Genomic DNA, 14,087 nt, shown 5'->3' with positions numbered 1-14,087 from the left:
TATTGTTAGTTGTCAGCACGATTGCCCAGGAGAGTTATTTGGTACAGCTCTATTAGAAAACAAAGTTAGCCTTTCTACCTTTTCAGGGATACACTCTAAGGGTCTGGGCTTGTTTGAGGGAGGAGGAAAGTATATGTGCCTTACAATTACTTGATTCAAGCCCTCTATTTTTTAACTTGTACATATTCTGAATAAACCAATGTAGGATGTGATTAATCAGATAGATACAATGCTTTTAAAAATATATTTCAAATGTATTACTGTATGTTATTTTTGTTAAATTCAGAGAAAATGTGAGAGCAAATAGAAAGAGCCCATAAAACTGGTGATAGAGAAGCTGTTTGTCCTTTTCTCTACCTCATAGCATTAAATCATACTAATGTATGATTACATTATGTGATCCCAATGTAAAAACAAAGAAAGCTTCAGGAATGATACTGTGGTAAAATAAATTATGAGGTTCTGATTAATATTATCTCTGATATTTGAGAAATAGTGTAAGAATGGTTATGTTGTCAGTGATTTAAGAAATGTCTAACTACAGGGCAAAATACCTGAACTATCAAGTTTGTTTATTATGTTTTTGATGAGTAGTTTTTACTAGTACTCTTTCACTTGAAAATATTAAATAAATACAGGAGTTCCCGTCGTGGCGCAGTGGTTAACGAATCCGACTAGGAACCATGAGGTTGCGGGTTCGGTCCCTGCCCTTGCTCAGTGGGTTAACGATCCAGCGTTGCTGTGAGCTGTGGTGTAGGTTGCAGACGCGGCTTGGATCCCACGTTGCTGTGGCTCTGGCGTAGGCCAGCGGCTATAGCTCCGATTCGACCCCTAGCCTGGGAACCTCCATATGCCGCGGGAGCGGCCCAAAGATATAGCAAAAAGACAAAAAAAAAAAAAAAAAGAAAAAAGAAAATATTAAATAAATACAAAAGAAATGGTAGTGTTGTTTGTATATATCCATAGAAAATACTTTTCATAACACTTTGCTCTGATTTGATCAGAGTATTTTTGCATGCAGACTGTTAATTTTTTGGAGATAAAACATAGCCTGCTACACTGTAACTTCAGCTGGATTTTCCACTAGGTGGCAACGAAACAAGAAAGAATACACAGAAAGAGTTGCTAATACTGCCATGACTGGGGAAAATTGCTAAATATGGCCTAACTTGCTTTTAATGGAAAATTGAAAATACTAAAAATTTTATTGGCCTGAGCTGTGCCCATGCACAGTGCTATTAGTATTTCTATTTATCTTAAAATGTGTACAGGCTAAGATCATAAAGATCATCAAGAAATCTTTGTTGTATCAACTGGGTAGCTAGAAGGCATGAGATTAATTCCATAGCATTTTTCTTTCTCTTCATGTTAATCTCAATATGATTAGTTTCTTTGGTTACAACATGGTGTCAATAGAATTACAGGCTTTCAAAGCTATAGGAAACTTAAGTTTATGTGGTTCAAAACTCTCAGTTTATACATGAATAAATTGAAACCCAGAAAGGGGAAGGAGGCTTACTCTAAGCTATGATCAAACCAGAAGGCAAATGCTATCAATTCTGTCTTCATTATATTTCTTATCCATTTCTATTTATTCATTCATTAACATTCAAGAACTGTTAATTCAACATCTGCCAAGTTATAGACAGAAATTAAAGCCATAATGGAGCTTATATTCCTTTTAGGGAGAAGAGTCAGACACAAATAAATAAACTAATAAATTTATAGGTCATAAACACTATGGAGAAAAAAGAAGATGGAAATTAGAGTGTCTGGAGAGAAGGCCTCCTTGAGAAAAAAAAATACCATTTGGTAGAAACCTGGAGAAGTTGGGGGAAATAGTATGTATAAAATCTGGGGGAGGAGGATTCCAAGAAGAGAGAACAAGTTAAAAGGGACTGATCTTAGTGTTGTCTTCTGTGTTTGAGAAGAGCATGAGGGCCAGCGTGGCTGAGATGAGATGGAGAAAAGATCATCATGGGGCTGGAGAGGTACTCTGATAGTGAGGGTGGCAAACTTTGTCATCACTCTGGCTTTGAGTGAGATGGAAAGCTATCATCATATGCATATACGTTTGTTTTGTTGTTTTTGTTGAGTTGTATGAGTTGTTTGTATATTTTGGAGATCAATCCCATGTCAGGTGCATTCTTTGCCAATATTCTATCCCATTCTGTAGATTGTCTTTTCATTTTGTTGATGATTTCCTTTGCCATGCAAAAGTTTTTAAGTTTGATTAGGTCCCATTTGTTTATTTTTGCTTTCATTTCTTTTACCTTGGAAGATTGATCTAAGAGAATATTGCTATGATTTATGTCAAAGAATGTTTTGCCTGTGTTCTAGGAGTTCTGGATTCAAGTCTGATATTTATGTCTTTAATCCATCTTAAGTTTATTTTTGTATATGGTGTGAAGGAGTGTTCTAATTTCAATAGTTCACATCAGCTTTCCCCCACCATTTGTTGAAGACACTGTATTTTCTCCATTATGTAGTCTTGTCTCTTTGTCAAAAATTAATTGAAAGGTGTGTGGGTTTATTTCTGGGCTCCCTATTCTGTTCCATTGATCTATGTGTCTGTTTTCCTGTCATTACCACACTGTTTTGATTATTGTAGCTTTGTAGTGTAGTCTTAAGTCTGGAAGGGTTATATCTCCAACTTTGTTCTTTTTTCTCAAAATTGATATGGCAATTCTTAATCTTGTGTTTCCGTATAAATTTTACATTTGTTTGTTTCAGTTCTGTGAAAAATATCATGGGTAATTTTGATAGAGATTGCATTAAATCTGTAGATTGTTGTGGGTAGTATGGCCATTTTAACAATATTAATTATTGCAATCCAAGAGTATGGAATGTCTATTTCTATGTAGCATCTTCAATTTCCTTCATCAATGTTTTATGGTTATTAGAGTATAGCTCTTTTACTTCCTTGGTTAAGTTTATTCTTAGGCATTTGATTCTTTTTAATGCAATTTTAAATATAATTTTTAAAACTTTTTCTGACGTTTCATTGTTAGTGTAAAAGTATACAGCAGATTTCTTTATATTAATCTTGTATCCTGCAACCTTGCTGAATTCATTTTTTAGTTATAACAGTTTTTATGTAGAGACTTCAGAGCTCTTTATATAGGGTATCATGTCCTTTGCAAACAGTGAGAGTTTTATCTTTTCCCTTCCAAATTGGATATGCTTTATTTCTTTTCTTGCTTGATTTCCGTGGCTAGGACTTCCAATACTATGTTGGATACAAGTGGTGAGAGTGGGCATCTTTGTTTTGCTCCTGAATTTAGCAGGAAGGCTTTCATCTTTTCACCTTTAGAATTATGTTGAATGTGGGTTTGTCATAAATGGTGTTTATTATGTTTAGATCTATCCTCTCTAGATCCATTTTGGTGGGAGTTTTTACCATAAATAGATGCTGAATTTTGTCAAATGTTTTTTCTTCACTTATTGAACTGATCATATGATTGTTATCCTTTGTTTTGTTGACGTCAAAGTATATCATACTGTTTGATTTATATATGCTGAACCATTCTAGTGACCCTGGAATGAATCTAAATTGATCATGGTGTATTATTGTTTTTATGTATTGTTGGATTTGGTTTGTTAATATTTTGTTGAGGATTTTTTGTATCTGTATTCATCAAAGATATTGACCTATAATAGGTCAGTTTTCTTTTTTGTAGTGTCTTTGTCTGATTTTGATATCAGGATGACGGTGGTCTCATATAATGAACTTAGGAGTATTTCCTTCTCTTCAATTTTTTGAGAAGAATGAGTTTAAGTTCTTCTTTGTATGTTTATAGAATTCCAAGCGAAGCTGTCTGGTCCTTGACTTTTGTTTGCAGGGAGTTTTTTTTTTTTTTTTTAAAGATTCAGTTTTACTTTTAGTGGTCCATCTGTTAAAATTATGTTTCTTCTTAACTTGGTCTTGTCAGGCTGTATGTTTCTACAAACTTGTACATTTCTTCTAGGTTGTCTAATTTGTAGGCATATCATGGTATTCTCTCTTTTCATTTCTATTGTTTCAATTGTAATTTTTCCACTTCCATTTCTTACTTTAACTGTGTCCTCTCTCTTTTCTTCTTGGTGAGCCTGGTTAGAGGTTTGTCAATTTTGTTTATTAAGAGGCGCTCTTAAGAGGCTACTGCAATAATTCTGCAGGCACAGTCTTGAACAAGGTGGTAGTGGTGGAGGTGGTACAAAGTGGTCATATCCTAGTATATTTTGAAGGTAAAGCAAATGAAATTTTAAGTGTAAGAGAGAAAAAAGTATCATGGATGCATCAATATTTTTGGTGTGAGTAATTGGAAATATAGAGTTTCCATTTATTGAGACATGAAAGACTGTGGGAAGAGCAGGTGTCGTGAGAATATCAGGTGTTGGTTTGGAAGATGCAGGTTTGATTAGGAGTTTGATACCTCAGTGAAGATGCTGAGTAAGTAGTTAAGTAGATAAGTTCTGGAGTTCAAGATACAAGTCCAGCTGGGAGTAGAATTCCAGGAGCTGTCAACATACATGCATTCAAAGCCATGAACCAAGATGAAATAAACAAGAGCTGAGTATAATAAAGAAGCCCTAGAACTGAGCCCTGAAACAACAAACATTAGAGCTTACTGAGGTGAGGATGATTCTGCTAAAGAGATCGATAAGAACAGCCTATGGTGCAGGTGACAGCCAGGAGATTTTTGTACTCTGAAAATTGAGGGGAAACAGAATTTCCAGCAGGCTGGAATTGTCAACTCTCTCAATGCTGTAGATGGGGCAAACAAGATGAGGACTGAGCATTAACCATTGGATTTAGAAACCAGTGGGGCTGATCTTGAGAAAAGGCCCACTGAGAGTTAGAGCCCAGTTGGCAAGGTTTTAAGAGAGAACAGAGAGGAATTGGAGGCAATAATAACTCTTTCGAGTTTTGTATGAAGGGGCGCACTAAACAGGATGGTAGCTGAAGGGGCTTATGGCATGAGGGGAGGATTATTTTTCAGTTGGCAGATAGCGCAGGATGGCTCATCATAGCTCAGAGTAATACTTTTTTTTTTTTTTTTTTTTTTGGTAACACTTATTGATGTCCTATTACAGTACCTTCTTCTGACTCAAAGGACCAGTATTTATTACTACACAGATCTCCTTGATTTGCCCTTCTAAATTAAGACCACCTTCCCTCACCACTACTCTGATAGCAAAAAACTCTGATGACAATCCAGTAATACCTACTCAATAATATTCAAATTCCCTAGCTTAGGAGGTCCCATCGTGGCACAGCAGAAATGAATCTGACTAGGAACCATGAGGTTGTGGGTTTGATCCCTGGCCTCGCTCAGTGGGTTAAGGATCCGGCGTTGTTGTGAGCTGTGGTGTAGGTTGCAGATGTGGCTCGGATCTGGCATTGCTATGGCTTTGGCATAGGCCAGCAGCTACAGCTCCAATTCGACCTGTAGCCTGGGATCCTCCACATGCCACAGGTGTGGCTGTAAAAGGACAAAAAGACCAAAAACAAACAAACAAACAAAAAAACCCACAACCAACACCCCCCCCCAAATTTCTATGGGAAAAATCTGATGTCTACTCTTTGCCACAGAGAACCTTTGTGCCTTGCTTTTGTCACCTCCTCTCTTCAGAATGCTATCCTTTATCCATCCCATCTCTGCTTATGAAAACCTTAAATGCTCTTCAGGTCTCCACTTATGTATTCCACATTATGTGATTCTCTTGCTGATGACTCAACCAGAAATATACATTTATCATCTCAACAGCTGTCCTGTTTTTTTGTCAAAAGCATTTTTTTCAGATTAAAAACTACCCTACATCTTAAACATTTTTGTGTCTTCCATAGTATCTCTCTTGAGGCACATGAATGTGTTATGTAAAGATATGTTGAGTTAAAAAAAATGAGTAAATGACTGCTTTCCAGGTCAGCTAACTCCAAGTCCACTGCTTTCCCTTTTCACCATTCTGCTTCATCTTTTGATGCCATTCAGGGGAGGGAAGCCCGTTCATATTTAACCACATTCCTAGCACTGTCTGGAATTGCAAGATCTAGTCTACATAGAATTAGGGAAATTTCTGATTTTGTGGAAGTTCAGAGCCTGCTGCTCAACAACCAAGAAGCTTTACTTAGAGAGGTTCTCTTATGATGGTAGAAACCACCAATTCATCATAAACTGAAAAGAAGCAAGAGATCTGTGAATTCAAATATGTCTTTAAATCTTTGTTGCTGCTGACTAGATAAAAGGCTTAATGCAATATATATCTCTCCTGTTTCAGAATCTATATTTGAAAATCTAGATTTTAGGCATTTTATGAAAAAATTAATCATGATTCAGCTTGCAAAATATCAAGCCTTGTGCTATATTTTAATATTGAGTCAAGTTCCATAGTTTGTCATTAGAATTCAGTCTCAGGAGAAAAAGATAGTTGTCTGCTATTTATTTATATTTAGTTCCTATGAAGGGATTGATATTTCTCAATAGCTTAGCAAACTAAGTAGAAATCACTAGTCCTATTAAAACAGTAGAGAGTTGGGGCCAAAATTCTTTGTTTTGTCAGCTGGATTCTACTCTAGCTTGGGGGATGGAATTATACCTTAGAGTCCTATTGAAAATGCTGGATGACTAATCGGCACATGTAAGGCAACTTACACTCACACAACTCAGTTTTCCCTGAAACAATGGAGAAGTATTTTATGCTGAGCAAGATGGATTGTGCTAAGCATTTTATATCCTCAATAGATTAAAAAAAAAAAACTTTTTACTTTCTGTTTTTCAACTTGTATTTTAAGTGTCACACACTGTATGCTCATTGTGAGGAGGAGAATACCTTTGGTTTCCCTAGAATGTTTCCTTAGTGCTAGGCTTATATTGGGACCTCAAACATTTTTGCCAAAAGACTAAAGTATTTGCCACATATATTTTGTCAGTGAATATTCAAAGAGAAGAATGGTTCCAGGTATGAAAATGAGGAATGTGTGGAAATCAGCATTTTAGATATATAAAAAAACTCACTTTAACCAAGGAACTCTGCCAATTTTCCTTCAAAATAATTAGCATGTAAATTGGAATTCATATTGCATGCCCCCAAACTGTTCTTATATAGATGATTATTGGCGCATAGGTTGTGTTTATGTGGAAGCACAGATGTGTCAGAAACCTCTGATGTGTGCAACACCCTGTCACAAGCCCACTTTTATTAACAGATGAGTTACATTCCAGTCCCCCATTATCCTGCACCACAACTGAGTTGTGCATAATTAAACAGTTGTACCAATTTATCCAGAGAGAATTACATTTTTGAAAAAAACAGCTTAATGAATTACTTTGCATTTGCAATAAGTAACTTTAATGAACTATCCAAACAAAGGATACAGGTTTCCTGGTTAGCTGTGTAATTAAAATTTCTCAAGGTGATTAAGGTATGAATTATTTTTGAGAATCAAAATATCACACACCTACAATGTATGCCAAGTCTGACATCAGTTCTCATAGGACTTAGTGAACAGCATTGTATGAGTGGTCTGTCTTTTTTAGTTTGAGAGTTAGGGAGGAGGAGGCAGCTTTTCTTACTCTGGTAAAATTTTATCTGGTCACTGAGGAAAAAAATCACATTTTCTATGTAAGATTTTGTCATACACATGAATTTGTCACTGCATATAGAAACAGCTGCCAGTTTTGAAAGGAACAGTAGAAATTTTGCTTCTTGTTATATTGCTATAACAAGCATGCAAATATGGAAGTTTTGAATTTTTGTGAAAGAAGTTTACGGTTTTAATTTCTAGATCCATCTTCTTTTCTATTCATCTTTTATACAAATATTCGATCACCAAATACATAGGTTACCTACTTAGAAAATCATGATTCATCCTGGAGATAGAATGTATTCTTCGGGAAGGCTGATTAGGTAGCAACAAAAGTCCTTATTTTAGTGTCAGGCACATTTGGAATGCCAGCTCTGACATTTACTACCTGTGTGACTTGCGGCGAATGACTTAACTTCTCTGAGCTCCTTTACCCATGTGTGACGACCTCCAAAAGCTGTTGGAAGCAGTACCAGGTATTTAATAGTCATTAAGAAAAAGGTTGTTCCATTTTTTTCATCTTCCTTTAAAAATGTCCACTGCAGTTTAGAAAGAACCAAAATAAAATCCCTCCCAAGCAAACAAGACTATTCTGATGAAAAATAAAGTGTTTAATTAAAGTGATTTCCTTAGCTGCAAGATACTGTGTGGTCTGAAAAGCAGTTCTTTTGGAGGATGTCAATATGCTACTGTTAAATAATTCACATCAAGAATATACAGATCAGCATAGTTTTCATACAATTTGCAGCTAACTTTCCATCTTAAAATATGTCTTGATTTAGCTGTTCATTTTCTTCTCATCCCACTTAATTCATTTTTCCAGATGCCCACGTTTCTGGAGAAAAGGCATAGTAAGGTTTAGAGAAACAATAAAAATGGAGAAAGGAGAACTCCAGGGCAGTTAGAATCATGATAGAGAAGGGCACCAATGAGGGAAGGTGAACGCTTGATGGCTTATTTTCACCCCTTTACAAAATGGAAAACCTTTTTTTTAACTTCCCCTTCCTTTATGGGTAGAGGGGAAGGACTTCCTCTTTCATCCTCTCCAAATTTGATCTTCCATCCAGTAACCTCAACTCTGGATGCTTCTGTAACAATGGGAAAAATGCATCTAACTTCATTCTAGATCTAGAAGATGGATTCATTTTGGCAGGAGGGATGGAGTGCAAATCACTGTTGGATGAGAGAAAAGAGATTACTTTATGTTACATTAGTTTACATTTAGATTACTTTCTGTTTAGATTTGGGACTTGGATACTTAACTATACATTTGCATAATGCCAGGAGAATCAACTGACCAAGAAATATGGATTTAACTAGAAAGGCTTGGTAAGGAACTTCTTCAATGAAGAGGGGCCAGCATGGCACATGGTAGTGGTGGCAGGCTTCCTGTGGGGTACATTTTTTTTTTTTTTCACTTTGTTGCCTAAGGCTTTCAGAGTCAGATCTGGCCACTCTTTCTTTCTTCTGCTTCTTTCTTGTTTTGCTCTTCTTTCTCCCTTAACACCTGCTAAAATGTAAGACGCCATCAGGATACTGCTGACTTTCAACTGCCTAGGAGTTTTATATTTCTTTAACCAATGAATAAGATTATGCAAAATGTAAATATTTTTTATTACCTTGTTTTTTCCTGAATCTTTTTTTTTTTTTTCTCATTCCCTCCACTTTCCAAGCTTCCTATTTACATTCCATGGTGAATGTCTTCTCTAGCATGCATATTCTCCCAGGATTTTCCTTTCTTTACTTTATTCCTGAATGCCACCTCTTTTGATGCCTCTGTCTTTAATATCTTCCCATGTGAGCTCTTGGCGTAAATTACTCTGTGGAGTTCAATAGACCCGGGTTCCTATCCAAACTCTGACACTTATTGGCTCATGTCTAGGACAGTTCTGTCTTGTCTCTGAGTCTCATTTTAATAGAATCTACCTCTTGAAGGTTGTGGTGAGGTGTCTAGAAATAGACAGTCAGTGCCAGTGGTTGGTTTCCTGCCTAACCTTATGCTGGAGCAATGCAGAGCTAAAGATATCTACATCCAATGATAGGAGAAACATGGGAAGGGTTTCCAACCCATTTCCACTGGAAAAATTGTATTCCGAGAACAAGAGTCCTGGTCCACTGAGATCGGCCAGTTCAAGCTGGTGATCAGACACTTAACAACTGGATTAACTTACAAACTCATCTTTCTTTTAAATGACCTGCTTCTGTTCTGAAAGGACTGTCTGTTGTCTTTGTCCAGTTTGAACTTCAGTGGATGCTGATTCATTGTGACCCACTGCGACCCAGCAGAGAAACTTGCCATGAGTTGCCAGCCAGGATTACAGTGAGTCCCTTCACCATCTGCAAAGACCACTTCCACCCAGCTTTCCTCTTTCCACCTGCCCCAACCCCCCCCCCCCCCCCATTCTCTAAAGAGTCCAAGCTTTGCTGTACGGACAAGATAGATATTAAGGAAGCATGGGTCCCACTCACAGCCTGGTGGGTAGAAACCACTCCGGAGTGGGAGTGGGTGGGTGGGGGTCAGTTCTACCTTGGGTGGCTTACTGACCCTCCTTCCTCCTCTCCCAAACATCTCTCCAAGAACGCTGCTAGTCTACTCACCACCCACAGTGGCACAAAAGCCACCCGAGGAGGCTCCGAAGACAGCCAGAGGCTGCTCTGGGCAGGGTGGGGTGGAGGCAGAGCTGGCCAGAGCGGCGGCGGCGGCGGCGGCGGGGAAAGGGTTAAAGGGGACTGTTGTCATTCTATCCGTCCTCCTGCCCGAAAGCTCTCCTCCAATCCCCAGGACCCTCTCTGGGGCCATTCATAAACAGGAGGAACTTACGCCTCCCAAGCTGGGGCACCTTTGCAATCACTACTCCCGGGGGCGCTCTTTGTGGGGACAAGTACCATTGTGCCCGCGTGGCGGGTCTAGCCCGGGGATTAGCCACCCGCGGCTGGCATGGCCTGGATGGCGCGGGATAGCGGGGCCCTAGGGCTGCGACTGCTGCTATCTGGGCTCTGTTTGTGCGTGGCTCAAGTAAGTTTGTGCGCGTGTTTGACGGGTCGCCTTCTCACTGTCTCCCCATTTTTCTTCTCCAGCCCAGCCAGACCATCGACCAGGTAAGCTGGGGGCGAGAACCACTGGCATTTTCCAAGCGCTCACAGGGCAAGGTGGGGGCTCAGCCGTCGGGAGAGCAGCGGGGAAGGCAATGAGCATCTCCCAGGCTGCGGAATCCGGTGCAACTTCCAGGCTGTAACACCTGCAGGGCGCAAGGTCGGAGGCTGGGGCCCTAGGTGACCCCTTTATCTGGGAAAGGGCGCCCCCTCCCCCACCAGGCCCCACACTGCAGGCTCGAGCCACTGAGGCCAGCGGAGGCTGGGGTTTAATTTTCAGGCTGGCTACTCCTCCCCTCCCCCTCTCCTGGTGAGGTCTAGGGCTGGCCCGGCAGGAGAAGCAGGATTCTGGAGATGCCACCAACCTCGCGTTCCGCCCGTGGTGCCCGCTACTCTAGGTAGACCCCGCAGTCCCGGGCTCGCCTCCAAACCAGCAGCTTCCCCGAGGCTCGGCATCTGCTCCCTCCGCGCGGGAGGGGACCCGGCAGGGGCGGAGGAGCCCAGAGCAGTTTGAGGTTTCGCTTAACAAAGACCCCATTGTAACCTGTCTGGTCGCCAGAGTTTAGGAAAACAAAGTTTTCCTTGATGAAAGAAGGTTTTTTTTTTTTACCCTTTCTTTCCTTTTTTAAATTCAGAAGAGAAAGAAGTCCCACATTCCCTAAGCAACGTGTCCAGACTATTTCAGATGTCAACCTTCCCTCTAGCACCATCAAAGCTTAGCTGTTTACAACCGATAAAAGGGGTCACACCCTAGGGTCAGTCTGAAATGTGGTGTATTTTTGAAGCGAGGAGCACAGACCTGCTGCAAGAGAGTGTCAATGCTGGCAGGTCTGAAAGGAGGCCAGGCCTTCCTGGGTTTCACTACTTAGCTGCTCCATCCTCTCCGTCTTTCTCTTAAGAGGATTCCCCCCAGCTTTTTACTGAGCAACGACATATCTACAAAATGATACTGTAATTGATCTGGGATGGAGCTCCTCCATTTCAAGTTGTTCCATTTTGGCCAAAACACTGACCTGCAATTACCTGTTAAATAGAAGTGGTCACCATCTTCATGATTGAACCTCTTGCAAAGAAGGCCCTCTCTCCCTCACAACTCCCCTTTGGTTGAATGCTCTCTGGAGGTGAGGACCCCACCCTGGGGGCCTAGATTCTGCTCTAACCACACTGTCAGCCTCATTCAGAAAGTTGCGGAGCCAAAGATGCGTGCGTTCACTTGGAAGGCTGACCCATGTGTATTACACTGGGGCAGCATCTTTACAGAGGACAGTGTCTCAACCGGGTAAAAGTGGGGGTCTCGGGCCCAGGTGCCCAGTTTCGCGTCTTTGCCCCCACGTGCTCCACTAACCTGTGTGCCCTGTTTTGTCAGAGGGGCCCCCCAGGTGAGCAGGGTCCTCCTGGGCCACCGGGCCCTCCTGGAGTCCCTGGCATCGACGGTATTGACGTAAGTTTCCATCTTCAGCTCCTGTCCTTTCCTACCCTTTCCCCAGCGGCTCCCGTGGGTTCTTAGAGAGGGCCCGAAGCCCTCCACGCAAAGGCGGGATTGGACATGGGTGAGGATTGGGGTTGCGACCTAGAAGCCTGGAGATTTTCTTAAGGAGAGGGTCAATGCACCCTGTTGCCCCGTTTGGTAGCCGACCTCCACCATTTAGCTTCCGCGACCCAATCCCGTATTGTAAGGGGACCACACGTGGGATTCTGCCCGCAGGGTCCCCAGCGCCCCCCCACTCACAGACTGTTCTGCCTTCCCTTCTACCCCTCCAGGGTGACCGAGGTCCGAAGGGTCCCCCAGGCCCCCCGGTAAGTTGATCTGTGAGTTTACTCACCACTTCCTTCCTTTCGGGTCAGTTCGCAGCCACATGCATCCTAAGAGTTTCAACTTTCCACCTTTTCCTCTCCCTGCTCAGGGTCCCCCAGGAGAACCGGGAAAGCCAGGAGTTCCCGGCAAGCCTGGCACGCCGGGCGCCGACGTGAGTAGCCGCCGTGCGTGCCTGCGTGCCTGCGTGCGTGCCTGCGTGCGAGCGAGCGAGCGAGACAGAGACAGAGACAGACAGAGACAGACAGAGACAGACAGACAGAAACAGACAGAGACAGACAGAGACATCGAGACCAGAAGGGCTACTGGCTGTAGTCCAAGGGTTATGGACCGGAAGAACTTGGTCTGGTGTGCCTGGCTTGTCACAGAGGCCGCAGTTTCTGCACAGGGGTCTTAGAGAACAGAGGTACCTCGCAGTTACCTGGGGAGAGCAAGCAGCGCGGGCATTTCCTCCTCTCAGAAAACAGCCACAGGTACCTGGTTCCTGCCTCCTGCCTCTGAACATCCACTCCCCCTCCCCCTGTCTCATGCACAGGAGTACTGAGGGAGGAGGAACGGGACTGGCCTTGCCAGGGCTTTGCAGCAAGCCATCATTGCTCTTGCTCCTTCACTGCTGCTCCCTAGATGACTTTAGAAAAAGAACCTGCGGGCGGGGATGGAGGCAGAGTGCTCCTATTTCCCAAGGAAGAGAAAAAGGAGAGATGTGCTGGAGGGGAGAGTCTGAAGTGAGGGGGATTGTTCAGGGGCAGAGCAGGGATAGGGGAAATGGTCAGAACAGGTGGAATGGAAAATTCAAAAGTAGTTTTCTCTCATTCCATAGTGTTTTCTAGGCTGGATCACTGATAGGGGTAATCTGACTAGGGTTTCTTGAAGGCTGGGAACCAGCAGCCTTCCCCCAACTTACTCAGCAGTAGGACACCCTCCTCCCTCCATCCGGGAACTTCCATATGCCATGGGTGAGGCCAAAAAAAATAAAAGGAAATGAAAAAAATTGGTTAATCAGATGTTGTTTGGAAAAATCTGAAAGAAACTTGGCTTCAAGGTAATTACCTTAAATTAAGTGATTTTTTTTTTGACGGAAAAGGTAAAAGAGTCGTGGCATCTAGTCTTGAAGGATTATGCCTTGAGTCTCATGAGCTGAATGGTTGGAATGCTGGAAGGAAATTGCTGTTGAGAGCTGCTGTGCTCTGCCAAACAGCAGTGTGAAACTTTAGAACACAGCCGGTTTTAATATCATCCCGTATAGAACTGTCTTCATAAACATTCATATGAAAGCAATTCTTTCTGCCACTGGCAATATTTTCCTCTGTCATTTCTGTGATGATAAGAATGATTGCAAATTGGAGTTGTGTGTGTGTGTCTGTAAATGTAAACGTGGGAGATTTTATATATAAACTGATACAACTTTAGTTTGACTCTTTTTCCTTATAGATGCATAAAATTAAAGAAGTCAGAGCTTGTTTATAAGCTCTGCACCAAAGGACAACTGCGCAGTTATCATTAATAGCCTATATATTCTTATAGGCACTATTTGTTGTGACATGCTTAGTGAGCTCTGCAAAGCAGTATGTTTTAATTCTTATAGCATCCATCCAAGATATGTAGAAGAGGAAT

At 41.5% G+C, this 14,087-nt stretch overlaps 1 protein-coding gene and 1 long non-coding RNA gene across 8 annotated transcripts in view; one reads left to right on the top strand and one right to left on the bottom strand.

The window, feature by feature from the left end:
- Positions 1-12,646, bottom strand: part of LOC146406067 (uncharacterized) — a 55,999-nt gene extending 43,353 nt beyond the window's left edge. The window contains exon 1 of one of the 5 annotated variants that reach the window (XR_014805087.1): positions 12,484-12,646. This is a non-coding gene — a long non-coding RNA (uncharacterized LOC146406067). The remainder of the gene's footprint in view (positions 1-12,483) is intronic. The other 4 variants (XR_014805090.1, XR_014805088.1, XR_014805089.1 and 1 more) reach the window with 4 other exon arrangements.
- The window catches only part of COL9A1 (collagen type IX alpha 1 chain), a 119,457-nt gene that overhangs the window by 38,642 nt on the left and 66,728 nt on the right, over positions 1-14,087 (top strand). For 2 of the 3 annotated variants that reach the window (XM_084958774.1, XM_003121273.5), the window contains exons 6-10: positions 9,804-9,887; positions 10,646-10,666; positions 12,027-12,101; positions 12,422-12,457; positions 12,565-12,627. In XM_084958774.1, coding sequence (XP_084814900.1) covers positions 9,804-9,887; positions 10,646-10,666; positions 12,027-12,101; positions 12,422-12,457; positions 12,565-12,627 — 279 coding nt within the window. Of the gene's footprint in view, positions 1-9,803; positions 9,888-10,369; positions 10,584-10,645; positions 10,667-12,026; positions 12,102-12,421; positions 12,458-12,564; positions 12,628-14,087 lie in introns of those variants that run through there. The other variant, XM_021089350.2, reaches the window with a different exon arrangement.

This window comes from Sus scrofa, chromosome 1, assembly GCF_054392235.1.
Source record: "Sus scrofa isolate SSC_HxYL_T2T_F1_AM1 chromosome 1, Sscrofa_HxYL_maternal_Yorkshire_Landrace_v2.0, whole genome shotgun sequence".
Classification (NCBI taxonomy): domain Eukaryota; kingdom Metazoa; phylum Chordata; class Mammalia; order Artiodactyla; family Suidae; genus Sus; species Sus scrofa.
This window is presented reverse-complemented; position numbering and strand designations above follow the sequence as displayed.